Genomic DNA, 26,949 nt, shown 5'->3' on the forward strand with positions numbered 1-26,949 from the left:
GTAAACATTATTGATTTCTTTCACCTCTAGAATGGTGCTAAGGAATCTTAGAAAGAACTGAAGATTGAAATCAATATGATCGACTCTTTAGCGAAAAGAAACTCTACAGGATTATATAAGAATTAAAAGCTAAACAACTATTGTATAAAATTTGTTATGATCTATAAAACATCTGACTCCATGGCCCAATGGATAAGGCGCTGGTCTACGAAACCAGAGATTCTGGGTTCGATCCCCAGTGGAGTCGTGCTAAATTTTTTTTTCAGCCGAGTTAAGCTCGGCCCAACAATTGATCCAACAAGCCCAATGTAGGTTTACTTCCAACAAGCCCAATGTAGGTTTACTTTATGAAGTATAAACTAAGCCCAATGACTAAATGTAAAATCACAAAGAAAGAGTGCTAAACTAATAATTAAGAGATTTGAGCCCTGCATCTCTCTCTCTTTATATATATACCATTAGTATTTTTTATTCGGTTTGATTTTTTATTGAACTGAACCGAAAACAAAACCATTCGATTTATAAAATATAAAACAAATCAATTTTTAATAATAAACAAAAAGCTAAACGTTCGGTTTAATTTCGATTCAATTCGACTCGACTCAAATAACCCGAATCAAAACAATGTCCACCCCTACAAGTACATAGTGACATCAAATCTCCTCTACATCATGTACACAACAAAATTATTGTAGACTCCCCCATATGTACACATATATATATGGGTTCCTATGTGATGACCTTCTCCAGTGCGGTTGCTTAAGTGCGTGGTTTTCCTTTTTAAGGTGTTTTGTTTGTATGCTTAAAGTGTGTAGTTTGTATACTGAAGGTGCACCAATTTAAAAACTTTAGATGTGTTATTTGTGTTCTTAGATTAAGGTGCATGGTTTGTGTTAAGGTGCACCATTTTAATGCTTAAGGTGCATAACGGCGCGATCGCACGGGAAGCTATACCGCACCTGAACCTTTCCCTATATATATATGTGTGTGTGTGCGCGCGCGCGCGCGCGCCAGCTCAAATGCAGACATGTTTTAACGTGCGATCGGTGCGGACGCACCATTAGTTATACAAAAAAGCACCAATAGTGTTAGAAAATGCACAACAAATAAATGCACCAATGCGCAAAAAATGCACCATTAGGTACGCATCACCCCAAAATGCACCATTAGGTACACATAAACGCACCACACAGTGTTCGAAAAAACATCATTATGTGTGGTGAGGTATGGTGCATTTTTTTAGTGTGTGGTGTGTTTTGTGGTGCATTGGTGCATTTTTTTGTTGTGTGTTTTCTAAAACTATTGGTGCTTTTTTGTATAACTAATGATGCGTCCACACCGGCCGCATGTTAAGACATGTCCCACTGGAACTTGGACATATATATATATATGTGTGTGTGTGTGTTTTGTCACGTTTAGTCGTAAATTAATGATGTTTTAACTTTCAAGTAAGTCTAAATTAACCATTCATAGTCTTTAAGATATCACAATTTAAGCAGCTGAAGTGATTCATGTTGAATTAAAGAAGCCGTTATGGTTTTGTTTATTTATGCATAAAGGGTCCAGAAGAGTACAAACGCAGGTACACATAGTTGGCCAATAACTTGCATATTTTATGGGTTAGTTAGCAAACTCATCTCATATTTTAAACCATTTAGGTAGGAGTCGTGGCAAACCCTGAATATGGTGCGCCGTTTGATGTTGACACTTCACAACCACAAATTTGCCAACTATTAAACATTCCTTTCAACTTTCAAATCTATTCTCCTCATAATTGGGTGCCAATTCTTTCTTTATGTCATTTTTTTTTTGGGTTCTTTTCTATGTTGTCTTTTTCAGTGAGACTTTTGTAAATGGTTATGTATTACAAAAATATTACAATCAAATATTAAGCTAATTAGGTGCAGATTACTTTGCTTCCCTGCAAGAATTATGAAATGCGTGAGACCGCTTATACGTTACATTTCGACATTAATTCAGTGTTTAAATTTTTGTGAAGTAAAAGTCTCAAACTATGCTTAGTATAATAAAAAAAATGGTTGGAAATTTGGTATAAATTAATATGTGAGTTATTATGTTTAGATATTATTTTATTGTTTAAGTATGATCTATTAAATCAAAGATCTTGTGGTCAAGTGGTGTTAAGTAACTTCTCTCAAATAGGAGGTCATGTGTTTATTCTTAGTGGAGGCGATTAATGTTATGTGTGAGGAGATATATTTATATTCTTAAATGGATAACGAGTAAATGATAAATTAATTTTTAAAGTATAAATGTGAAATTAAAAAAAAAATGGCTTGAAAGTTTGGAAGTAAATATGATTATGCCCTAGTCCGTGTGTATATATATTTCACCTTTTAACAAGTGAAAAGTATGCTGTCAAAAAAAAAACAAGTGAAAAGTATATTATTATAAAACTTTCTTTTCCAAACGCATTAAAAATGTGCAAATTAAGGTCCAAACGATGTCGCTTTTTTTTTTTTCTTTGGGAAATATTTGATAATCCTAGGGATATTCAAGTCATACAATTCAAGTTGTATAGTTTTTAGTATACTTTTGTGCAATTAATTACATTTTTGGTCATAAATTTATAAATGATAGTTCATATTTAGTCATTTTTTTATCATAACATCTTTATTTGGTCCTAATATTATTTATAACATGATTATTTTTTGTCCTCCGTCAACAAAATCGTTGAAATGTCATTAAATACAAAGACAATTAAATCTTTTTTATACAAAGTAGGTTGACCCACTATAACTTTTAAATTTATTTTTTGAAAAAAGTTATAATTTAATACCGAAATGCCTTTGTATTTAACAACATTTAAACTATTTTGTTGATAGAGGACTAAAAATGGTCATGTCACAATAATACTAATACCAAAAGTGATTGTTATGATAAAAAAGGACTAATAGTGGACTCTAACATATAAATCTAGGATCAAAAATGTAATTAACTCTACTTTTGTGTCATTTAATGTTCAATATTATAATTGTTCAACTCAAATTATTAAATGTCTTAATACTTGTGATATATATAGCAACTTATAATGTGGTCATGCAAAAAAAATAAATAAATCATTATCGCAGATATTTTATGCATTGTAATATTTTAAGGAAAATGACACTTTTTCTCCTGAATTATTTTTTAAAAAATAAAAACTTAATTCATTAAATCATGATACACTTAACAAGGAAATTGGGAGTTATCAAACCACTCCTCACAACCCGACATAGAACTAAGCACCTCTCGAGCAACAGTGTGGGCAGCGCATTTCGCAGATCGCTTCACAAAACGAAATTCGACATCACCTATTGCAGATGTCAATTCTTTAATATCGCCAACTAAAAGGCCAAAAGACAAATTAAAACAAGAATTAACAATAGCATAAAAAACAACTTGAGAGTCCATTTCAACTTCTGCATTACCCATTTATATACTTATAACACTTTTTTCTTCTGAATTATTCATGTATCCACATTAACACATCAATTATTTTAAATGTGGTCATTTTTCCCCTTATATGTTAAATGAAAATTTTTACCCTTAAAATAAATATTTAATTTATTTTTCTTTCTCTAGCAAATTATTGCTTATATGTAAGGATGTTCATGGCTTGCTTCAAACCAAATAGACATTCAATTCTAACAACCAAACTGAAAGGTTTCAGATACGATTTAGAACTGGAACCCAAATAGGTTTCAGTTTATTGAAACCACGAACCAGAAAAAAATAAATATATTAATTGAATAATTGTTGAATTTATACTATTTTAAAAATAAAAAATAATTTTTTTAAAAAAAGTTTGAACCAGCAGTTCAAACTAGATCCGGGACTGTGAACCTCCGAATCGCGGTCATATCTACTTATATGTGAGAATCAGAATAAATGCGAAAAAGAGAATACACTATTTGCAAATATTATAATTCTATTTTAAGCTAATGCGAGTAGTTGTTCTGATTTCGAACCGTTGATTTAATCCAATTTTTTCGGTTCACGATTTTAATAAACTGAAACACAAATATTGAGTCCTGAATCATAATCATAACCTTTCAATTCAGTTGCTACAATGTCCGGTTCGGTTCGAACCGAACTGTGATATCCCTACAAATAAACAATAATTGTTGGATAATAAAAATAACTAAAATATTTATTTTAAGGGTAAAATGTTCATTTAATATATCAGAAGAAAAATCGTCACTTTAAAAATAATTGAAAGAGTTAATGTGTATGTATAAATAATTCAGAAAGAAAAAATGTTATAAACATTTTTTTGAGTACTATTGACTTTATTACAATGTAATATTTGTTTATAACTACTTTCTTAACCAAATGAAGTACAAAGAGCCAATACCGTCTCTACTGAGGCAATACCGTCTCTACTGAGGCTCAAACACACCCTCTCCTATGAGAGGTGCAATCGGCTGCCACTAAACCACAATGTCGCAAAAAATGTTATAAACATATCATTTAGTTAGAGAAAAATATGGTTTTTCCAATATTTTATTAACATTTGGGTTCGGAGATGGTGCGGCAACTCGGTCCAAGGCTTTCGTTTGGCGTTTTGCTACGTCCAGCTTGCATCTAATGGACTAATTAATTGCTATCGCCTATCGTGCACTTTGTCTAGGATGTCATCATTTTTTCTGCTACCTTCTAAATCTATTTAATTTCTGCATCTTTACTCTGTATCCGCGTCATGAATTTAATAATTATAATTATATTATAATAATAATTATTATAATAATGTTATAAAGCTTTTTTTTTTTTTGGTAAATTTACAGAGTCTTTTTCTCCGTCCGTTTAACGGTCCGGGGTCCGTTTATAATATTTTTTTTGTTTAAAGCTTGTTAATTGTGGACATTATGAATTGATTATGTAACGGTCGTAACGATCATATTTATTATTTACCATTATTGTCTTCCATTACAATTGTATATTATATATATTGTTTGTTTATCATATATATTCACACATGATTACATTATAATTTATAACAAATAATATATTTTAATGTTGATAGTTGATCATCCGATTAATAGTTTATTTGATACACTAATTACATTACATGTGTCAATATATTTTAATGTTGAGTTGTCATAGTTATGAAAAAATTAGTTAGATGTAGAAATATTTGATCATTAAGTACTCAAAATAATAGTTTTTTTAAGGTATGTTTATAAATTTTTAGCATTCTTTTTACATATTCCCCCATTATACTCTCTAAATTACAAATGTGATTGTATTAGAAGAAATAATATTTTAAATTTACAAAATTAATCTTTATACTATTTATCAGTCAAAATTAACATTTTTGTCAACTCAACAACTAATTATGTCACAACTTTAACAATTCAAAGACTAATATTAAAAATACCAAAAAAAAAAAAAAAAAGTGTGTTTTTATCTGAAAAGGCATTGGTGATTGGTGAAGCGATATGGTATCCTGGCAAGTCGCACCGACCAACTCCACTGCTATAAGTTTTGGACACGTGTATGACCTGGATTCTGCGGACCCGCTACATGGTCACAATACTTCAATTTGGAGAATAAAGGCGTACTGGCAAAGCCCACAAATGAGCTGACTGCGGCTCATCATTTCATGTGTTGTAAATTTTACTCATATTAATAATTTAGATGAATTAATACATTTTGATTTACTATAAAATTTATTAATTTATATTAAGATTTGATCATTATTGCCGGAAGAATAGTACCACTATTTTGATTCAGTGGGTTAGGCTATTTGACTACTTCGAAAAGGACATTTGCCTTATGAGTTATGAGTCCGCCGAATCTAATGCTTGATGTGCCATATCCATTAATATACTGTTGGTCCTCATTCATATCGTAAAATAATTATTAACATACCTATTTATTTTTAATGTACTCATTTTTAATAAATTTATTATATTTTGAAACAATTCATTTTTACTGTAAGTTGCATATCACATACTAGAATATTAGAGCTAAATTTTGAGGATAGCAAGATTAGATTCCTACTCCGATAAAGAAATCTTGCTTTCCTATTCTTATTCAATCAATGTATGTACGCAACGAGACTGAGAATATGCATAGGCATATCCCTCATTCCCATTTTCTCACCATATCCTCATCCTACGCATATACAAGATAAATGCTAACAATATATATGACAATTAGATTACATAGAAGAATAGAAGATACTAGTATTCTATTTTGTTAGAAAAACATTTACACCACGTTTGGTTCACGGAAAAAATTTAAAAGGAATAGAGGAATACTATTTCACGGGGAATGGAATAGGTAAGGAATATGACAAGAATTGTATTCTATTGTTTGGTTCGCGGAAAGAATAGACTTTAGGAATTGTATTTCAATGTTTGATTAGTTAAAGTAATATAAATGAAATAGGTTTTAAAGACATAAATACCTTTATACAAAACAACAACAACAACAACAACAACAACAACAACAACAACAACAACAACAACAACAACAACAACAACAACAACAACAACAACAACAACAACAACAATAATAATAATAATTATTATTATTATAATAATAATAATAATAATAATTATTATTATTATTATTATTATTATTATGCATACACACATGTATGTTTGTTTATATCCGAGTTGCCTTTAATTAATAATTCTTTAATATAAATATGTGTTTCTATAATAATAATAATAATAATAATATTAAGAATTATAATATAATACAAAAAGGCATTCCCGGTATTATATTATAAAAGCTATTCTCAAATACTTGGGAATAGCTAATATTAAGGGAATGATTATTCCCCCTACAAAGGGAATAGCTCATTCCTAAGAATAGAATGACGAACCAAACAGTGGAATATGTCTATTCCCGGGAATGGTATTCCATTCCCGACCTATTCCACGAACCAAACACACTGTTAAAGTATCTTATAATTATATTATAATATGTACTTAAAAATTTTCTATATGATCATTTATAATCAATAAAGCTAGGAAAACTAACACTCAACATTCTCGTACATATTTTTCGGGTGCTAGGTGTTTGGTTAGGAAAAAAGGATCAAATAAATCATCTAATTCAGGTAAACTCCGTATAATTGAGGCATTGAGCTATCTAGCTATAACAAAAATTTAGCTAAACCTCTTAATAAATTGATTGAAAATGCAATTAAATATAAATATGACATAATAATAATGTTATTTTTATTTTTATTTTTAAAATTTATGAAAAAAGGTAAAATAAATTCATAAACTTTAGTAAAAAAAAACACCCCTGTATGAATGTCTTGATTTCTATTCTTTGACGGGTGACATGGCAATGATGAGGTTCAGAATATCACAAAAATCTTACTTTCACCCACTTAAAAATAAATAAAGGAAATAAATAATCCTAATTAATTCGAAGATCAAAATAATCATTAGTCACCTCACAAAAGAAAATAAGAAATGGTCACATCCAAACTAGAAAATTTGGAACAACTATATCACCTGAACCAAAATTATTAGTTTTTCCAATTATAACATTTAAAAAGCAAAATTTTATAAAGATTAAAAGACACCCCTAATTTTAATTAGCCAATGACAACACCATTTTAAGAGAGGTTTAGCTTAAATCATATAATATAACTTTCTGTAATGTAAATATAAAAATATTTTACTCTTTTTTTTTTTTTTATAACATTTGAGATTTTTAAAAATTTTATTTCATTTTTGTTACAATTAAAAATATATTGTTAAATTTTTAAATTACCTATAATTTTAAAATATCTTGCTATTAAGAGGAAATTTACCCAATATAAAATAGTGATCGAGTAAATTTTCTTTACCGCATATCCGGCCGAATAATTATTGTGCGGCCATTTTTAAAGGGTTATTAGCTCAAAACGACGTCGTTTTGAATGGATAATCCTAATAAAAAAAAATCGCAATCACATTTTGCAAAATCACCCAAGACCGTCAAACTTCACTCCATCGCTGCCTCCGCCTCCGCTAGTTCACCCAGTCACCGCCTCGCCTCCACCTCCAGTCGCTGCCGTGACGACGCCTCGCCTGTCCTTCGTGGCTCTGCCTGTTGCTGGAACAAATCGTCATCGCTATTGCTAGAACAAGTCGTCTTCCGTGACTCCACCTTCGGTAACTCTTAAATAAAAAAAATTTTAAAAAAATAAAAAATAAAAAATCAGGGTGCTAACCATTTTTTCAATATTGACTATTCGAGAAATTGAGAGTATGCATTTTGATAAATTCTGTTTTGTGACCTTAATTGGCAAAGGACCACCAAAGAGTAAATCAATATAAATTGTCTATAATTGATTGATTCAATTCAAGAAGGTCAATTGCTGGCCGGTATTATTAAAATAATAATAATAATAATAAATAAATAAATAACTTGTTTCTTAAAAACAATGCCAGGTTACTTTAAAAACATTCGTTCATAATAGCGTACTGGCGTGTCAAACTTTGATGACCCATGTCGGGCTTACAATCTTCCAGTATTGCCTGAATCACAAGAAGTTTTGGGAATCAAAGCTTATAAGGAAGGTCATCGCTTAGCCCACGCAAAAGAAGGTATCATATCTCTGTCTCCTCCGCTTTCAAAGCACTCAAATTAAATCCCCAGTCTGAACACTCACTACGTGCTTACCAAACCCCATCGATCGTTTCTTCGCCTTCGCCGCATTCCAATCCCCACACCTCATCACTTTTGCTTACTCTCAATTAAAATATTCATTTCTATTTACTCCATTAAAGTTTTAATTTTTATTTGCAAAATCTTCATTTCTGGACTACTACTTTAATGGAAAAGCTGAGAAGATCCTTCAAAGCTCTTTCTCCGGATCACCCTCCCAGACAGGAAGACGAGCGAAGAGTTCTGTTGAACCAGATCGAAGCCCAGGAAGATCCCATTGCGGCTATGGCTATGGCTCCGCCGCTCTCGTCTTCCTCGCCGTCGCCGCCGCTCTCCCGGTCTTCTCCTTCTCCTTCTCCCTCGCCGGCCGCCGGAGATTCCACCGACTTCAATGCGGCGGCGGCGGGTAAAGAAACCGAGCTTTCATTATCGTCTTCCGGGAAAAGCGGCGCGAATAATGCACAGGATATAGTGAACAAGGTTTGGAGAGATTCCAGCTACGATTTCTCCAACGATGCTCCGGCGAAAGCTAAAACCAGTAATAAAGGCGGTTTCGACTTTATAACTGAATCGCCGTTGTCGAGGGTGGCGGAGAGTCCCAACTTGGGTCAGATTTCGCCCAAGGAAGTTAGGGTATCGTTTAATGAGAATTTGAACGAGCCGGTTCGCCGCCGGTCCAACGTAAGCGGCAATAATGCGGCGGCGGCGGAGGAGGTGGTGGTGTGCAGCTCCACCTCGTCGTTCCGGCGAAAGTCCGGCGTTTTATCGACGAGGATGAAGTCGAGGCTATTGGACCCCCGAGAGGACCATAATGATCAAAGGTCTCAGAAGATAACAATGAAATCAGGGATTTTAGGTAAAGGGAGTGAAATTGATGAAGATGACCCTTTCTTGGATGAGGATTTCCCAAATGAGTATAAGAAGATTAAGTTTAGCCCACTTTCAATTCTGCAGTTATTGAGTTTGGTTTTGATAATTGCTCTCTTGATTTGTACTCTCACAATTGGTTTATTGAGGAGAAAGGCTGTTTTTGAGCTTGAATTGTGGAAATGGGAGTTAATGGTTTTGGTGCTAATTTGTGGGAGAATGGTGTCTGGGTGGGGGATAAGGCTAGTTGTGTTCTTCATTGAGAGAAATTTTCTATTGCGAAAACGGGTTTTATACTTTGTGTATGGGCTGAGAAATTCGGTGCAGAATTGTATCTGGTTGAGCTTAGTTTTGATTGCTTGGCAGTGTATATTCGACAAGAGGGTCGAGAGGGCGACGGATGGGAAAGTATTGCCTTATGTGACTCGGATTTGGGTGTGTCTCTTAGTAGGAACGTTTATATGGCTCCTAAAGACATTGCTCGTTAAGGTGCTCGCGATGTCGTTCCACGTTACAGCGTTTTTCGATCGGATTCAGGAGTCGTTGTTCAACCAATACGTGATCGAGACTCTATCGGGCCCTCCCTTGATTGAGATTCAGCAAGAGCAAGAAGAGGAGGAGAAGATGATGGCCGAAGTGCAAAAGCTTCAGAGTGCCGGGGCTACATTGCCTCCCGACCTAAAGGCAACCGTGTTTCCGAAGAGTGGAAGGCTTATTGGAACTCCCCGAAAGAGTCCGACTTCTGCTACTGCGAGGAGTTCCACTCCCGCTTTTTCTAGGGTCATGTCTAAGAGGGAAAGGGAAAAGGACGAGGAAGGAGGGATTAGTATTGACCATTTGCATAGGCTCAATCAAAAGAACATATCGGCTTGGAATATGAAGAGGCTGATGAATATTGTTCGAAAGGGCGTGCTGTCAACTTTGGACGAGCAGCTTCAAGAGTCTACGGGTGAAGATGAGTCTGCAGTTCAAATCACGAGTGAGAAACAAGCAAAAATTGCAGCGAAAAAGATATTCATCAATGTTGCTAAGTCTGGCTCCAAGTAAGCATTTATATAGTTCATCTCGGTTGCATACAATAGCTTGCCAATCTCTTTACTAGCAAAGTTTGACGTTTTTAACATTTCTCTAAGTTTTGCCGTAATTTTGAATGGATACCCTTTAGTATGATTGCTTGTCATCAGAATTTATATCACGTTAGCGGATTATATATTTCTAGTATGGAAGTAGGTTCGAGAGATTGGATTTGGTGAGGCAATCCATTGAATGAAAATGGTAAGCTATGTAATGTGGAGAGGCCGGTTTTCCAAAAATGCCTTTAACTGCTGCATATGTAAATAAGTTCTGATTTTACTAAATTAGACCACGATTCATCCCAAGAGGTCAACATACTTCAAAGTTTTGTCGGGTCTCTTTCTCCCGTTCTTAAAAGTTTTTCTTTTTTCGTAGTATAAAGTTGTATTTGAATTGTTTAGGTTCATTTATATAGAGGATTTGATGCGCTTTATGAGAGAGGATGAAGCATCAAAAGCCATGCGTCTTTTTGAAGGAGGAACCGAGGCCAAAGGAATTAGCAAGCGGGCTCTCAAAAATTGGGTGGTATTGTGTTCTTTCCCTCGTCATATTATGAACTCGTTTCCCTTGCTTACTGCCCTTTACGGAATTGTTGTATTTAAAGAAAATCGTGCATTCTATGCTATTTTGAATATATATTTCGTTCTTGCGTATTGCAGGTCAATGCATTTAGAGAACGGAGAGCTCTCGCTTTGTCTCTGAATGACACTAAAACTGCAGTAAACAAACTGCATCAGATGTTGAATGTTCTTGTAGCTATACTCATAGTGGTCATCTGGCTTCTAATACTTCGAGTTGCAACTACCCATTTTTTCGTCTTTATAAGCTCTCAGGTCCTGCTAGTGGTGTTCATGTTTGGAAACACTGCTAAGACGACGTTCGAGGCGATTATCTTCTTGTTTGTAATGCATCCGTATGATGTTGGTGACCGTGTTGAGATCGATGGAGTTCAGGTAACAATTTTGGTTACAAATGACATATTCCCCCCTTTTTTCCCCGGCTTTTCTCGCATATGAATTGAAATTTACACAATTTCTTTAATTGGCGTTTTAGATGATAGTCGAAGAGATGAATATACTGACTACGGTTTTCCTGAGATTCGACAATCAAAAAATCACATATCCAAATAGCGTCTTGTCGACAAAACCTATAAGCAATTACTACCGAAGTCCAGACATGGGAGATGCAATCGATTTTGCCATTCACATCTCAACTCCCATGGAAAAGATTGCGACAATGAAAGAGAGAATAACAAGGTATCCCTTTCCTATTATATCCTTTTCATTCATCATAACATGCTTTCGCTATTATTTACCATATGATAATGCTCGTCGCCTCGTCATGAAAAAGGATTTGAGTCTGTCTCTTTTATTCGCATAGGTACATTGAGAACAAAAGTGAACATTGGTATCCGGCTCCGATGATAGTGATGAGAGACATAGAGGACTTGAACCGGATAAAATGGTCGATTTGGCTATCGCACACGATGAACTTCCAGGACATGGGGGAGAGGTGGATGAGGAGAGCTCAACTGGTGGAAGAGATGATAAGAATATTTAGGGAGCTCGATATAGAGTATCGCATGTTGCCTCTGGACGTGAATGTTCGAAACTTGCCTCACCTCACTTCCACCAGACTTCCCTCTAACTGGACTGCTTGCTCCACATGAACATCATCTCTACTCGACTTTTGACTTACCAATCCAATCATGGAGGAAATTGCAGTGACTGATTGTATATGTATTATTAGTTATTGTTTGTATCCTTGTAGAGTTGGTGCTGTTTAATGTTGTCGTTTACCATTCATGCCATCCTGTGTTCAGTCAATCATCTTTTACACAGTAATTTCACTACACTATTAACAGCAATTTTACTAGTTTAGTGTGTATGCGAACAGAGCTCGAATAGTTTGAACTCTGAGTCGAGTTCGAGCTTGGTTGAGCTCGAGCAGAGCTCAAGTTTCAATTTTTTGAATTGAGCCAAACTTTGAGTTTTGACTATTTGGAATTAGTTCAGTTCGTTTACACCTCACCTCTAGATTAAACAGCTAAAAGCTAAAGTGCTAAATGCAATAAATTATTTATCAAACAAGGTTTAGGCAAATTTTTGAATCAGTATAAAAGGTACATTATTTATGTACTGAATGTACATTATTTGATAGTATACAAAATAATGTATTTCCCGTATTCAAATAATATAAAAATAATTTACCTTTTTTCTTGAAATAATGTACCTTTTTTTCAGAAAAAAATGTACATTTTTTTTAAATAATGCACTTTTAATATATTAAAAATATACATTTTATTCATGATCTACACAGTTATGGACCATGGTCCATAGAATAATGATTGCAAGGCCTATAGGCTACTTGAACCAAGGGTTGATATTTTAAACCAACTACCATGTAATAAAATTGCACTCTGAACATGATTGCAAGGCCTATAGGCTACTTGAACCAAGGGTTGATATTTAAACCAACTACCATGTGTAATAAAATTGCACTCTGAACAGAAGCCATGAGCGTTTAGATTGATTGTCATGATACAGTTTTCTCTCCTCTCTTTACACTGGGAATAACTGTAGAAACACCACTGAATGCAGAAAACAATAGATTGCTGATTTTGCTAGTGATAAATTCTTAAGGTAGTTGGCACATTTGACCTCCAACTACACTGAGAAGAAAGGAAATGCGGGTGTGCAGCGAGGTAGAGAGAGACACAGAGAGCTACAAAATGTTGATACTGATAGATGAACTTTATGGTTTTTGAAACGTGTTAAGTTTGCAATTCAGAGCAATACAATAATTACCAGGTAAAAGAAGGGATAACGTACGTTGGAAATGCATCATGTCTCGATGCAAGAGCATGGACAGAAGTATCATCTGCAACTTCTCCAAATTTGCCAAGTCCAAGTTCAGTCGCATGGATCCCGCAGGTAATAAAGGCTGAAGCAATTCCAGCTGCATTTGCACCTTTGATATCATGGTGCAGTGAGTCTCCAACAGCAATACAGTTAGAGGCATCTTCATTAGTCATCGCCATAGCTGAGTCGTATATAATCTGGTATGATAAATATCACAAGATCAAACCAAGATGCTGGGGCGAATTAGATATGACAATGGCATGTCAAATATATACATAAGTTCATTTACTTATCTAGCACATCCTTGGCGCTTTAGTGAAATAGCTGCAGAATTATTGAAAAATAACCCATAATTCAGGGTGCTCTAATGGTTGCTACTTGCAAGCATGCAAGTAAGAAATAGAAATGCAAAAACAAGCAAAGGTGGAGAACTTCCATTAATGTAATCACCTTATCAGGCTTGCCCATCCATTTTACTTCCCCACCGAGCTTTTCATATTTAGCTGCTAATGTTCCTGAAAATATGGAAGAAAAAAAGAATTAAGTGATGGTTAGACAGAGTAGATTACAAATACACTGATAAATAGAGTTCATATATAAGATGCTACAAATCTATCAGACTGGTATGGACACATAAAATTAAAACCTTCTAAAAGTAGCATGGTTACCGGGCATAACACGCAGTGCCCTGGCCTCAACAGTCACAAAATCAGGATTTGCCACCACCATCGGAATTTTTCTATCAGCACACTGCTTTAATATTTTCTCAAGATCCTCAAGCTTCATTGGAAGTGCAGCTCCAGAACGAAGCCCTATGGCCTCAGTGCCATGAGCTAAAATAAAATCAGCTTCTAAAACATCTTCCACAACTTGTAACCCCAGGCCCTGAAGGAAAAATGCTTCCGACATGTTTAGTAATCGGAACCTAGTAAGTGCAGTTTACAACATTGCATAATGTCATAATTTAGGAATGGAGATGCATGTCATGTATTCGAGATTGATAATAAACTTTGTTTGAATTTTATCTTCGCTCATTAGATTATAATAAACCTGCTCACATTTGCTGATAAAAGTCACAGGTTGGATTTAAGGCTTCAATGAAACTTACAAATTTAGCATACCTCAAGAGATATAGCCCCCCTATCATTCCAAGTAAAGTGAATGCAGGACCTCCCAAGTGCGGCGAACCATGGATCGTCTCTCCTATGCACAATAAATGTCATGAAGAAACCATTCAGTTGCTTACATAAATGTATAAATATGAGAAAAGTTGTCAATTGTTGATATTGAGTCATATGATGGAATAAATAAGTTGAAAAATCAAATGTTTAATTATCACAAAAGAGGTATCTCATTACTTAAAACCTTTGTAGGCATGACTAAATAATTCTCATCATAAACAATCATAGAGTTCTAGAAACTGAGTGAGGCACATCCATCTCACAATTTGAAATGATAATTTTGATTTCATCATAAGAAAATGCAAACCCTGCATTAAACAAGAGATTGGGAACAAAATATTGGTCTAAATATGATGCAATTTATACTAGTCAATTAACTCCAATTAAAATTAGTAAAACCTCTGCAGGTTCTGGTAGGTCAATTCTCCACTTGTGATTGCACCCGCAAAGAGAGATGGATCAAATCCAAGACTCTTTAACTTTTCCAGGGTCACTGATGCCCTCCTTGAAGAATTACTGATAACCACCATTTTTGCACCATCTTTTGCCAGATTTTCCACTGCTCATGGATGGATAATAATCTTAGCGAATAACAAAACAAGACAACTGAAAAAGCGTTGAATTAACAAATCTACCTTACGAAAATGTGAAAGCTAAAACATACATGTTGAAATGGCACCAGGGTAGGGTTGTTTTCCATCATGAAGAACTCCAAATTGATCCAAAAACCATGCCTAGAAAGACAATTGTTTTCATACAAACTTTCACCAAATGAAGAAAATAAACACAACTCAGGAATTAATGTGTATAACGTCTACTAGAAGATCTCATTTCTTATAATATCACCATACTTCATAGATAGTCCCTGGTGAAACCTAAACAATTCTATCTCTAGAATTCCCACCCTAATTCTCAGCATTATAGGAGTCTGTTTTCCATGTGGATAACGGACCAATCAAAAATATTTGCTTCCGCGGCATACTTTTATAAGCGCAATCAACAGTGAATTTGTACAGATTAGGAGTTGAAAACTCATAATTTTGGCAGATATGAAGAATCAAATAACAGCGAAACTGAAAAGAAGCGCGTAGAGGACAGTGTACCTTGAATCGTCGAGTTTCAGCAAGTTGTTTAAGGCCATTCAAGGTCTGGAACTGGAAAAGCTGGTTTGGATTTGAGGATTGATGAAGCGACGGGGATGATAAACTGCAGCTGCGTATCATGTTCATCTGGGTATGCTTCTACAGTTGCAGTTAGCTTGGAGGCTTGGAGCTATGGTTTTTTCAGATTCGGATACCGGTAACCACCTAACTAATAAACACGAGGCCAAAAGTAGAACCCAATAAGGGGTCATTCGGCTATTCAATCATTATAGCTGTGTGAACCCCGTCAAAAAACACATAAAAGTCTATTATTTTAAATTATAAAATATATTATTTTAATACATAAAGTACATTATTTTAATTTATAAAATACGTTATTCTAATTTTTAAAATGTTGAGAAGGTTTGAGTTTTCAAATTATCCATCCAGTACCCTCTCCGTTCAAAATTTTCGAGAATGTTTGAATTCTCAAATTGTTCATCCAATACTCTAATTAACCATCTAATACTCATCGCCGCCAAAAGATTTTGAGAACGTTTTGAGTTCTCAAATTATCCGTTCAATACTCCAATTAACCATTCAGTACTTCTCTTTGCCAAAATTTTTTGAGAATGTTTGAGTTTTCAAATTATCCATCCAATACTCCTCTTATTTTTTTACTTTTCAAATTAATCATCCAATACTCCTCTCTAGTAGCTCACTACCTACTAGACGAAATCGGTTTTTGCTAGGGTTGCAAAGAAAGATGAAGATGACCTCCTATGGATTTCGGGATTTGACTTCTTTCAACCTTAACCTAACTGATTTAGCGCCAACGCAATGAAAGAACGAGAATACCCCGGACTTGGATGGAGAGTTAACGTAAAATGTAACAGATGACTCTTTTAGGTAAGTTTTTCGTAGTTAGGGGACTAAATCGAACAAAAGAATTTAAAGAAAAAGAATTTTACAAGTAAATTGCAATAGTCAAGAACCGCAAATTATATCGTGGACCGCGCATCAAAACGACGTCGTTTTGATTAATGAAAACATACAGATGAAACGGCCTCCGTTCCGCGCCATTCACTTTCAGTTCATATACACTGCAGTTACATTTCAACACAACTGCAATTACATTTCAATATAACTACAGTTTCATTCGATAATATAAAAACACAAATGTGAAACTGTTATTCAGTATCAGTTCATATACACTGCAGTTACATTTCAACACAACTACAGTTACATTTCGATATAACTACAGTTTCATTCGATAATATAAAACACAAATGTGAAACTGTTATTTAGTATTAGTTCATATACACTGCAGTTACATTTCAACACAACTACAACTACATTTCGATATAACTACAGTTTCATTTGAAAATATAGAAACAAATGTAAGGCAATGTCTTTTGAGATGAACTATAGAATCAATTACGGAGCCGTCTCCCACTTACTGAAACGATGTCGTTTTGTGACCACGGTCCACGGTATAACGACTTGTCAAGAACCCCAGCGGTTTTTTTTTATAAGATTAAGGTGTCTTAGGTTGGAGATAGGTGTAAGAGCAGTGAACAGCCCACTAGCTAAACGGATAAGGTGTAGAAATATAACACTGGTAGAAATGTTGAAAGGTGATGCATGTGAAAAACAAGGGCAGGTAGAAGAGTAGCACTGTAAGCATTGAGCGGAAGCATTTCTTCAATGGCGACCCCTGTGAAAGTGTACGGTCCGCCTCTCTCCACCGCGGTCTCAAGGGTTCTAGCTTGTCTCCTTGAGAAAGATGTCCAGTTTCAACTCGTCTCTGTCAACATGGCCAAAGGTGAACACAAGAGCCCCGACTACTTAAAGATCCAGGTCACAATTCTCACCATTATCTACTTATTTCTTCCAATTCCATCGCCATTTGTATTCTGCATTTCTGCTCTCACTCTTATCGTTGCAATGCAAGCAGCCGTTTGGCCAAGTACCAGCATTTCAAGATGATCAAATCACTCTCTTCGGTAATCATTTTAAATCCCAATAATAAATTGTTTATGTTCCTGCGTAGATTTCTGCATCAAATGTCACTAGGTTTAAGATCCTGGCAGATTTCACAGTGGCAATATATATGTATATGTGTATGGATAGTAAGGAAGCATGAAGTTTTGGTCTCATTTTGGCTGAGATTGAAAAACCTAAGGTGTTTAGAGAATTTGAGTCTTTGCCCATTAGCATTCCTTGAAATGCTTTTCCTTTGGGTAATTATTTCCAATTTTAGTCCCACAACTATGGCCAAGGACCTTGTGATCCAGTGGCATCAAACCCTTCCCTTTATACGGGAGGTGGTGGGATACTAACTCTTGTGCTTCAATCGGTTGAGAAAGTAATTATGAACAAATACTGCATTGTAATAGAGTTAGTAATATTCAAAAAAAAAAAAAAATCACTTCTACATTTAATCTATAACACTATTATTTTGAGTTAATTCTATTTTTTGTCCTGGATTTATAGGTGACAATCCACTTTAAGTCATTTTTTATTAGAACATCAATTTTGGTCCTAGTATTATTGTGGCATTACTGTTTTTGGTCTTTATCAACAAAACAGTTTCTCTCCATGACCAAATGAGAAGGACTAAAAGTGGATTGTCACCTATAAATCCATGACCAAAAATGGAATTAACTCCTATTATTTTTACCAAATCATTGATAAAAAAAAAAAAAAAAAAAAAAAAGACTGGTGGAATGCATCACATTTTCAATTCAAAACCATGCATTTTCTCTCCAAAGGTATCCAGATGTTCAATCCGCCATGGTTTTGAACTGGAAATGTGACAATTGTTATAGTACGGACCAGGGTTCACCTAGCATTGCGGACTCTTGTCCAAAACAACATTCAAATCCTTGCAGTTAACATATTATGTGCTTTCAATTAATAAATAATGTGTCTATTACAATTAACATTTTGTGTACTTGCAGTTAATATGTTAATGGCAAATACTTAATCTAAATGTCATTTTGGACCATGGTTCACAATGCAAGGTGGACCTTGGTCCATGGTGTAATTTGCCGAAACGTGACATGTTATGATTGTTTTCTATAGGAGATTTAGTGAGAAGGATTAGATGTGGTGAAGAAAATGATAGTTGTGCACCAAATGTGGTAAAAATAGACCAAATGTAGGAGTGATATAATAGTCATGGGCAAAACTGCAAAAGTAGGAATAATTCTTCCTTGAGGGCTCCTTAGATTAAGTCTATGTACATTTGGACATTTTGGTAGTGTGTTGGTGGAGCTTTGGATTGATCTGGATATCATCAGATGCAATTCCACCTTGGTGTAATGTACAAGCCTACTCAAAACTTGCATACTACTATATACTAGCTTAGTAGCATTGATTTGGATTTTCACTTTTTGTCTTGTAAAACCAGAATCCAGAGCTATATCGCGATACATATGTGATAAATATGCAAACCAAGGATGCAAGGGACTGTATGGTACAAACCCATTGGTGAAGGCATCAATAGAGCAGTGGATAGAAGCAGAGTCGCAAACCTTCAATCCACCAAGCTCGGCTCTTGTATTTCAGTTGGCTTTTGCACCGCGAATGAATATCAAGCAGGATGAGAAGCTGATCAAGCAGAACGAAGAGAAGCTTGCCAAAGTGCTTGATGTGTATGAGACGAGGCTCGGAGAGAGCCAGTACTTGGCGGGTGATGAGTTCACGCTCGCTGATCTCTCTCACCTACCTAACATTCAGTATTTGGTGAGTGTGACTGATAAAGGTGACCTCTTCACTTCGAGGGAGAATGTGGGACGGTGGTGGAGCGAGATTTCAAGCCGAGAGTCGTGGAAGAAGGTGGTTGAAATGCAGAGTCTACCACCTCCTCCACAGAGCTCCTGAGTTTTATGAGGAAAATAGGCTGCATTGCCATGTCTCAGTGTTTTTTTTTTTTTTTTTTTTGAGGTTGGAGACTTTATCTATTGACTACTTTGATTGTTGAATAATATTAGAATGCTCAAAGAGACTGGTAGATGCATTGTCATCCATGCACATATTTTGCCAGGATTTGAGATAAGGATTCACTTCTCACCTTGAAAAGCATTGGTTTAACTTTGTACAACTCTCTTTCTTATGTTTAATCTCTAGATTTCACTTCACTTTTACAGCTTTGTGCTCAGTAATAGAGCAAAAGTTGGTTTTGTAGTGGGTAATTATTCTCTACTTCTGTGGCTAAATCAGATTCTACCATGTTAAATCTGATGAGATGACAATCCTTCCAGAAAGAAAGGTTCCACCCAAATTATGAGTACTACATTAGCTCAAATGTTCAAAAAATCTATTACTCCGTATAATGTAAGAAAATAGATTCCATATGAGAAATTTAAATTAATTAATTCCATTGTACTACATGACATCCCAAGAAATGTGAAGACACAGGCAACTTAATTCCTGAATAGTAGTGATGGTGTAAATGTAAACGGGGGTACGGATTTACACCACGTGTGTTTGATTGTGTATGATGTAGTGTATGGAGTGTGTATGGATGAATACAGGGAGAAGGGGAAAGGAAGCCATGGCTTCCTTCTTGGAGAAGAAGAGAGAATAACGAGAGAGAGAGAGGCCGAGAGGCAAGGGTCCCAATGATTCAGAATGCCATTAACATGAGGGTCAGGTCCTTTATATAGAAATAGGACCTGACCCTTCAGGAATATAATATTACATTTAACCCTTAACAATTTCTAAGGGACACCCGACCTTTTAGGGTACAATAATACACGGACTATACATTATATTTCTACAGTAGTCCTTGGGGGTATTTACCCATCAAGTAGATTATGAACAATGACACAAGATCGAATCCTGAAAATTACAGTGTGGAGTTACACTCAATGTTGATGAGCTCCTTATGAATATCAAGCACTGGTCCTCCCACCTAACAGACCGTTATGTCACAAGAAATGCGAAGACCGTGGTTTTATAACAGAACCTTCTTGATTTAGTTTAGCTAAAAAAAAAAAAAAAAAAAAAAGTCTTATTTTCCCTCTCGAGTTTTCACATAAAAATCATGCCTTATTTATTTTATTTGCATATTATTGGTAGTACCCGGCTGTTAAACCCAACACAAATCCAAATTTTATCCATAAACTTAAGGCACTAACCCTAGCAAGGCATCTCTCGACCACATAGCAAAAATTAATAAGAAAGACAAACTAACCAAGGCACAACTATCACACTGACTCAGTGGAAGGGAACAGCTTCTCAAGCATGTTATTATCATTGTCGTCCAGCTCCTTGCATGCTCTATTATATGCATCCACAGGAAATTTCTTCGTTAGCCTCTCCCGTAATGCATAAATATTTCTTCATCTTTCGGAACCTGGAGATACAAGGATGGCTTATTATTACCAATACAATTCATTAACATCCAACAATTATTTGTGGGTTATACATTTCTGTCATCAGAATATGATGTTGCTCTTGCCTCCAAATGGAACAACACAGGAATTTTGAGTTGAAACAAGCATGCAGTATAATTAAACTGTGAAACGAATTAAAATTGTAGAATACTATTTGTACTACAAATTGGCAGGAATTGATGAAATCTCAGACACTAAAGGCAGAAAACAAGTAGAGACACAAGAATCATATTCACCATAGTATAGTAGAGAGTCCTAATGCTTGTTTCATCTTTTAGTCAAATTAGCTTTTTATGCATGCAGATTGCAGCTTTTCTTAATAAAACCAACTCTTTATTTAAATATTTTTGACAAATAATTATAGATAGAAGGCATTAGCACATACTCTGATCATTTTGGTGGTGTCTGAATCTTCTCGGCTGCAGTAGCAGCTGCAGATGCTGCGTCGTCAAAACCCAACTTCTGTAGTTCGTGAAGGAAACCATCCATGTCAGCAGCGCTAATTTTATATGGACTATAAGTGGCACCCGGGAAAGAACCATTTGTCACTTCTTCCTTGTATTGTAGAAGTGCTCTGTTGATTTCAACTCCAACATGACCATATTGTTTACAGAATTTAGGAGTAACCTTCAAAATGAGTAGCAGTATTTCTCATTCAGTATTGTATAGCTTAGAGTATTCATAAATTCTAGGTATCACAAATAAGAAAACTACTTTATACAGAAAAAGACCAATTGTACTCACCTTGGCATGATGTGGATGTTGCATCATCCCAAGCAAATCATGATAAACTAGCACCTGCATTGCAACTGATCTTACATTAATCCAACAAATTACCAAAATTTAATAGTTATCCACAAATTTTGTAGCAGAGTTTAGAGACTATTGCAATAACACCATTTTGCTTGAGCACGGTTATACATTTTTCATGAATGTGAATACCCAAAAAAAAAAACAAAAAACAAAAAAACCTCTATCCTATTTTACTTGTCATGTTTACTCATGAATCAAACCAACTCTTCTTTCTTTACCTATTTTCTTAAACATTATTATAATTTTTAAATTTGTCCTTATGTGTTTAATAGGGCTTTTAATGTAGTTTATAAGTATATAAATTTTATTTACTAATAATAAATTAAAAATTACCAAAAAAAAAAAAAGAATAGGAAATAGTTTGATTCAGCCCTAATTAACTGAATTAAACACACAAAATGGACAAAGAAAGTAGGAAATTTAATACTTCAGATGACTCGAACATGCCTGCTAGAACTGGATGTCTGGATTACTGAATTTCATTCTTGAAGAGCCAACAGTTTTAAGAAGATCCAAACAAACTTCACGATATATAGAACTTAAGGGCCTTTCCAGCAAACGGAAAGTTTTCCATTTTTCTGGAAGAATAAAAAATAAAAAATAAAAAATAAAATTGGAGTTTGTATTCACAAACTGTGTCATTCTCTAAACTTAAAAATGGAAACCAATTTTCAAAATTTCCAACTTAGTTAACAAAACAACCCAAATTTGTTTTCCATTTGGAGAAAACAAGGGTGAACAATGGATTTTTAACTATTCACTCGTGTTTTGGCTATAGTACCTAGCTTCTTTTTTTCAGTTCCTAATTCTCCAACTTTCATTTTTCATTTAGACAGTATAAGTTAATCAAGTTAGAGGAAAAAAAAAAACAATAAATACAAAAGACATTTTTCATAACTAAACAGCAAACTTAAGGTAGTGGACAAGAGGAAGCATTTGTTTCTCAGTTGCAACCTAAGAATTAGCTAATCAGAAACCACTTGATGCATTTAACGCATATAGTGCCATACATCTTAACTAATGCATAAAGACTGGAATCTTCATAAATCAAGCAAGGATCAAGGGCATTCAAATTACTACAAATAGAGATAAATAATGAACAAGATATATACTAACCTGACCACTACAGAATGATCCAGCCCCAATGCCAATGGTGGGAATCTTAAGAGCAGATGTTGTTGCAGCAGCCACAGGTGGCGGCACACATTCCAAAACAACGGAGAAGCACCCTGCTTCCTGGAAAGCCAAGGCAGTTTCCAAAACCTGCAGAATTGAAAATAATATTTAAAAAAAAACACTATGTACTACATTGGTTTGTACAATGATTATTTGTGGCCATACTTAAGAATTCATACCTTGACAGCACTACACACATTTCTACCTTGAGGCCTAAATCCTCCAAGAACACTAATGGCCTGAGGGGTAAGTCCAACATGCCCCATCACAGCAATTCCAGATTCAACAATTGCTTTAGCTGCTGTAATTCTTGATGGTGCACCAGCTTCCAACTTAATAGCATCTATCGCTCCTTCCTTTAAAACCCTTACTGCTGTATCAACAGCCTGTTCATGATTCAATATCAGTATATTACCGCCAATTTCACTTTTAAAAATAAAAAAATAAGCAAATTTTTTGCATTAAAATGATGAATTCAAAAAAATTGCCTGTTCAATTTAATTGCTTTTTGATTTTTGCCAAATAATTTTCCAATCAGTAATTTCTTAAACCCATAATGTTTTTATGTATGAAAAATGAACTAAAAGCAAAAGGCCCCATCTTAATCAATTGTTTGCAAAAATTAGCTTTATCATACAGTAGTATCTCTGTTGCTTTTCAAAATAATTATTGAAATTCCGCATAAATTAGGAGTATATTAGAAATTAAAAACTTTAAAAGTAATAAAATAATAATAAAATAAAAAGACATAAAGCAATATATGTGAAAGTAACCTGTGTGGTACTGGACTCATAGCTACCAAAAGGGAGGTCACAAACTAGAAAAGGGCATTTAGCTCCTTTGGCAACAGCTCGACAATGCATGAGCATCTCATCAAGAGTGATGGGTAGAGTGGTGTCATGGCCATGAACCACCATAGCGGCAGAGTCACCTACTAGACATATATCAATCCCAGCCGTGTCAAGATGCACAGCAGAAGGGTAATCATAGGCTGTGACCATGGTTATGGGCTCCCCCTTGCGGTGCTTCTGGCGGAGAGTAGCAAGGGTTGTTCTCTGGTTCGGGTCTTGTGGCTTGGGACCACCGTACACTGCATTCTCTGGCAGGTTGCTCATGCATCTTACAGCAGTTTTTGCGTGGCTGGTCAGAGATTTTCTTACAAGGCTTCTTGTTATTGAATTGAAAAATGCCATCCGAAATGGGTATCTTTTAGAATTTGATGACAATATCCTATGAGGATATGAAGTGCAAGTTATGCAATGAAGTTGTTTGTTCAAATTTCCCTCACTCCCAATTAGTCCAAGGATTTACAATCTGTGGATATTGGGTCATTGGATTGTATATATTAATATTCAGAATACTAATCGGGAACAAAGGTTTGCACACAACATTAAAGTGGGATCTCCTTATAAAAATCCAATTATATGCTTGGTTATAACCCTTACAACAGGAGAAATTGAAAACATGCACAAAGCACATAGGTTCAGATGTATTTGTAGATACAAAGTATGAAGAATGCTTTTAGTTTTATCACCATTCTATCCCAACAACAAACTATCCATGTCCAAAAATGGATGCTTTAATTAAATATCCAGTATGTATAACTTAAAATTTTTCATTTGTGATGCTATTTAACATGTATGGAGCTGTCTGTTGCTTCTTAGGGATAACGTTCATGTTACTACTAAATTAAGGAACCCTTCTCAAGGCTTGAGTTTAGTTGCAAGAAGTTCAATCTTGATAACACCCATGAAGTATATGGACAGCAAAGTTGAATCATTGGAAGTTTGATATTAGTGCCAGTTTGCTATGAAATTTCCTATCCTTTTTTTTTTGGATTTTTGTGGAAGCTCAGGCTTTTCAGCTTATCTAATGCTAATTGTAGTACTAAGCAAATTAAAACTAATCTTTGAAATCAACAAATACATTAATGGATCGACATAGGACAATCAGGACATAAGAATGAATGCCAGCACACCTTGAGATGATTCAAATAGCATCAATACTTACAGGGTTGTTCCAAAACTGAATAAGGTATTTTAACAAGCACATTGATGAGAACAATAATTCTGAGAAGAATACAAAAAGAGATATATTTATACAAATAGTCCTAGTCAAATCAATCAGCAATGATAAAAGTTGATTTACAATACTACTGAGAGAGTGTAGGAATTCAAAACATTAAACATTTTTAACACAAATGCACAACCAACAATCCAACATTTCAACCTCAACATTTAAATTTATCAACTTAATTTTGAAAAATCAAGACATTACACATCAACAATAGACAACACTACAACACAAAATTTTAAAATATATATACTATAAATGCATTACCTTGAAGGATGAAGAAATGAAGACTGATTCAAGGATTTCCGTCTCCGACTCTCCACCTCAGTGCCTCTCCGTATTCCGGTCTCCGCGACTAAGCAGCAGCGATGAGCCAAGGAAGAATTGAAAGGGATCGTCGCTCGATGAGAGGATTCTGCCTTATGATGGCAAAATGAAGAAACCAGGAAACTGGAAAGGATTCAGGAATCATGGTGGGATTATATAAACATGAAACCTTTCAAAATCAATATTACCCCATTTGTAGTCTTCTATTCATTATTCAATGGGTTATATTTGGAATGTACGAATGAATGTACGGTGTATCAAAATAGGGAAAAACTAGGTGTACCAAAATAGGGAAAAACTTCAAAATAGAATTATGATACAAATTTATACTTCTATATTTATTGATAAAAAAGAATTCTCTATTTTAACTTTTCGCCCAAAAATAATTCTAAAGGTTTGCGCAATATTATAAAATATGGTAATATAATTCACTGAAAATGAAAAAAGAAACTGAATTCACTGATTAATACTAATAATATCAATAAAAAAAACTTAGTAAAATATGAAAAAAAAAATCCTTAATTTATTGAAAATGGAAAAGAAAACGGAAGATTGTGCCAAAAAAAAAAGTGCAATAAGGATAAAAAATGAAAATCCTACAAAAAAATTAATTAATGATAATAATAAGAATATGTAATTAACTTAATAATAATAATAATAATAATAATAACAACAACAACAACAAACCGGAATTCAAGCAGTCATAATGTTCAGAAAAATTTCTAATTAAATATAATGTATATGAATATAAGGAAGATTGTGAAGAAGAAAAAAAACAGAATTGGTAATTCATAATTTTGAATAAAATACAGGTGTTATTTGACTATTAAAATTGCACTATGAATATTCTCAAAAGCAAAGAACAAGTCTACCATTAAATATTTTTTAATCTTCTCTGCTATTTCTCATATTTCTTCTTATTGTTTAGTAATAAAGTATGTTTTCGTTTTTGCCCCCGACTTATCCCTCAGGACGAGAAAAAGCTCTATAAAGCTCCAATTGATGCGTTGTTATTTGTACATGGAATATCAACATTCTGCGGTCAACCAACAAGCATTTAAGTGATTATTCCATGACTCCCAGGTGCATATATTGATTCATGCATTATTGTATTTTAAGGTTGTCTTATTATATGGTCAATCAAATTTGGACAAAATTCTGTTATCTTTACACCAAATTAAATTAAGGTTGCTTAATTTTAGTCATTGTCATTTTCATCGAGTATGAATATTTTTTTATCACCAGATTTGAGTTTGAGCACACCACATCAAGCCAGATCGAGGAGGTTTGCACATCACACGTTTTCTTTAATCCTTGCAGATTTTTGTTTGCATGAAGCCATTATGATGATTACTTTTGAAAGCTTAGAAACACGATCGAAACATGCACTACAAAAAAAAAAAAAAAAAAAAAAAAAAGTGTTTTTAGCGACGGACAAAATCCGTCGCTAAAAGAGTAAAATCTGTCG

At 34.5% G+C, this 26,949-nt stretch overlaps 4 protein-coding genes and 1 non-coding gene across 7 annotated transcripts; 3 read left to right on the top strand and 2 right to left on the bottom strand.

Moving 5' to 3' along the window:
• Window positions 1-174: 174 nt before the first annotated feature.
• Window positions 175-247, top strand: TRNAR-ACG. The gene has a single exon. It is a non-coding gene; the product is annotated as a tRNA-Arg (tRNA).
• Window positions 248-8,466: 8,219 nt separating this feature from the next.
• LOC116006683 (mechanosensitive ion channel protein 6-like) lies at window positions 8,467-12,562 on the top strand. The gene is made up of 5 exons (XM_031247152.1): window positions 8,467-10,532; window positions 10,965-11,088; window positions 11,223-11,516; window positions 11,617-11,819; window positions 11,944-12,562. Exons 1-5 carry the CDS (start codon window positions 8,791-8,793, stop codon window positions 12,230-12,232), a joined length of 2,652 nt encoding a protein of 883 aa, XP_031103012.1. The 5' UTR covers window positions 8,467-8,790; the 3' UTR covers window positions 12,233-12,562.
• A 444-nt stretch (window positions 12,563-13,006) lies between these two features.
• LOC116006060 lies at window positions 13,007-15,945 on the bottom strand. Its single transcript, XM_031246320.1, has 7 exons — window positions 15,709-15,945; window positions 15,270-15,339; window positions 15,005-15,164; window positions 14,546-14,627; window positions 14,093-14,309; window positions 13,875-13,939; window positions 13,007-13,621 (listed from the first exon to the last, which is right to left on the bottom strand). Exons 1-7 carry the CDS (start codon window positions 15,832-15,834, stop codon window positions 13,367-13,369), a joined length of 975 nt encoding a protein of 324 aa, XP_031102180.1. The 5' UTR covers window positions 15,835-15,945; the 3' UTR covers window positions 13,007-13,366.
• Window positions 15,946-17,267: 1,322 nt separating this feature from the next.
• On the top strand, window positions 17,268-19,814 carry LOC116006360 (glutathione S-transferase F10-like). Its single transcript, XM_031246698.1, has 3 exons — window positions 17,268-17,547; window positions 17,645-17,693; window positions 19,103-19,814. The coding sequence occupies exons 1-3, from the start codon at window positions 17,395-17,397 to the stop codon at window positions 19,573-19,575; spliced, it is 675 nt and encodes a 224-aa protein (XP_031102558.1). The 5' UTR covers window positions 17,268-17,394; the 3' UTR covers window positions 19,576-19,814.
• Window positions 19,815-20,302: 488 nt separating this feature from the next.
• On the bottom strand, window positions 20,303-25,690 carry LOC116006285 (3-methyl-2-oxobutanoate hydroxymethyltransferase 1, mitochondrial-like). 3 transcript variants are annotated; one of them, XR_004095107.1, is made up of 8 exons: window positions 25,422-25,690; window positions 23,855-24,395; window positions 23,261-23,467; window positions 23,022-23,168; window positions 21,837-21,890; window positions 21,478-21,719; window positions 20,891-21,052; window positions 20,303-20,680 (listed from the first exon to the last, which is right to left on the bottom strand). XR_004095107.1 is itself a non-coding variant. In XM_031246598.1 (7 exons), the coding sequence occupies exons 2-6, from the start codon at window positions 24,272-24,274 to the stop codon at window positions 21,483-21,485; spliced, it is 1,065 nt and encodes a 354-aa protein (XP_031102458.1). In that variant the 5' UTR covers window positions 24,275-24,311; window positions 25,422-25,690; the 3' UTR covers window positions 20,725-21,052; window positions 21,478-21,482. The 3 variants fall into 3 exon arrangements, 2 of the variants coding, with proteins under 2 accessions (XP_031102458.1, XP_031102457.1); XM_031246598.1 differs by lacking the exon at window positions 20,303-20,680 and having other exon boundaries at window positions 20,725-21,052; window positions 23,855-24,311; XM_031246597.1 differs by lacking the exon at window positions 20,303-20,680 and having other exon boundaries at window positions 20,725-21,052.
• Window positions 25,691-26,949: the final 1,259 nt, after the last annotated feature.

This window comes from Ipomoea triloba, chromosome 15 (genome assembly GCF_003576645.1).
Source record: "Ipomoea triloba cultivar NCNSP0323 chromosome 15, ASM357664v1".
Taxonomy (NCBI): domain Eukaryota; kingdom Viridiplantae; phylum Streptophyta; class Magnoliopsida; order Solanales; family Convolvulaceae; genus Ipomoea; species Ipomoea triloba.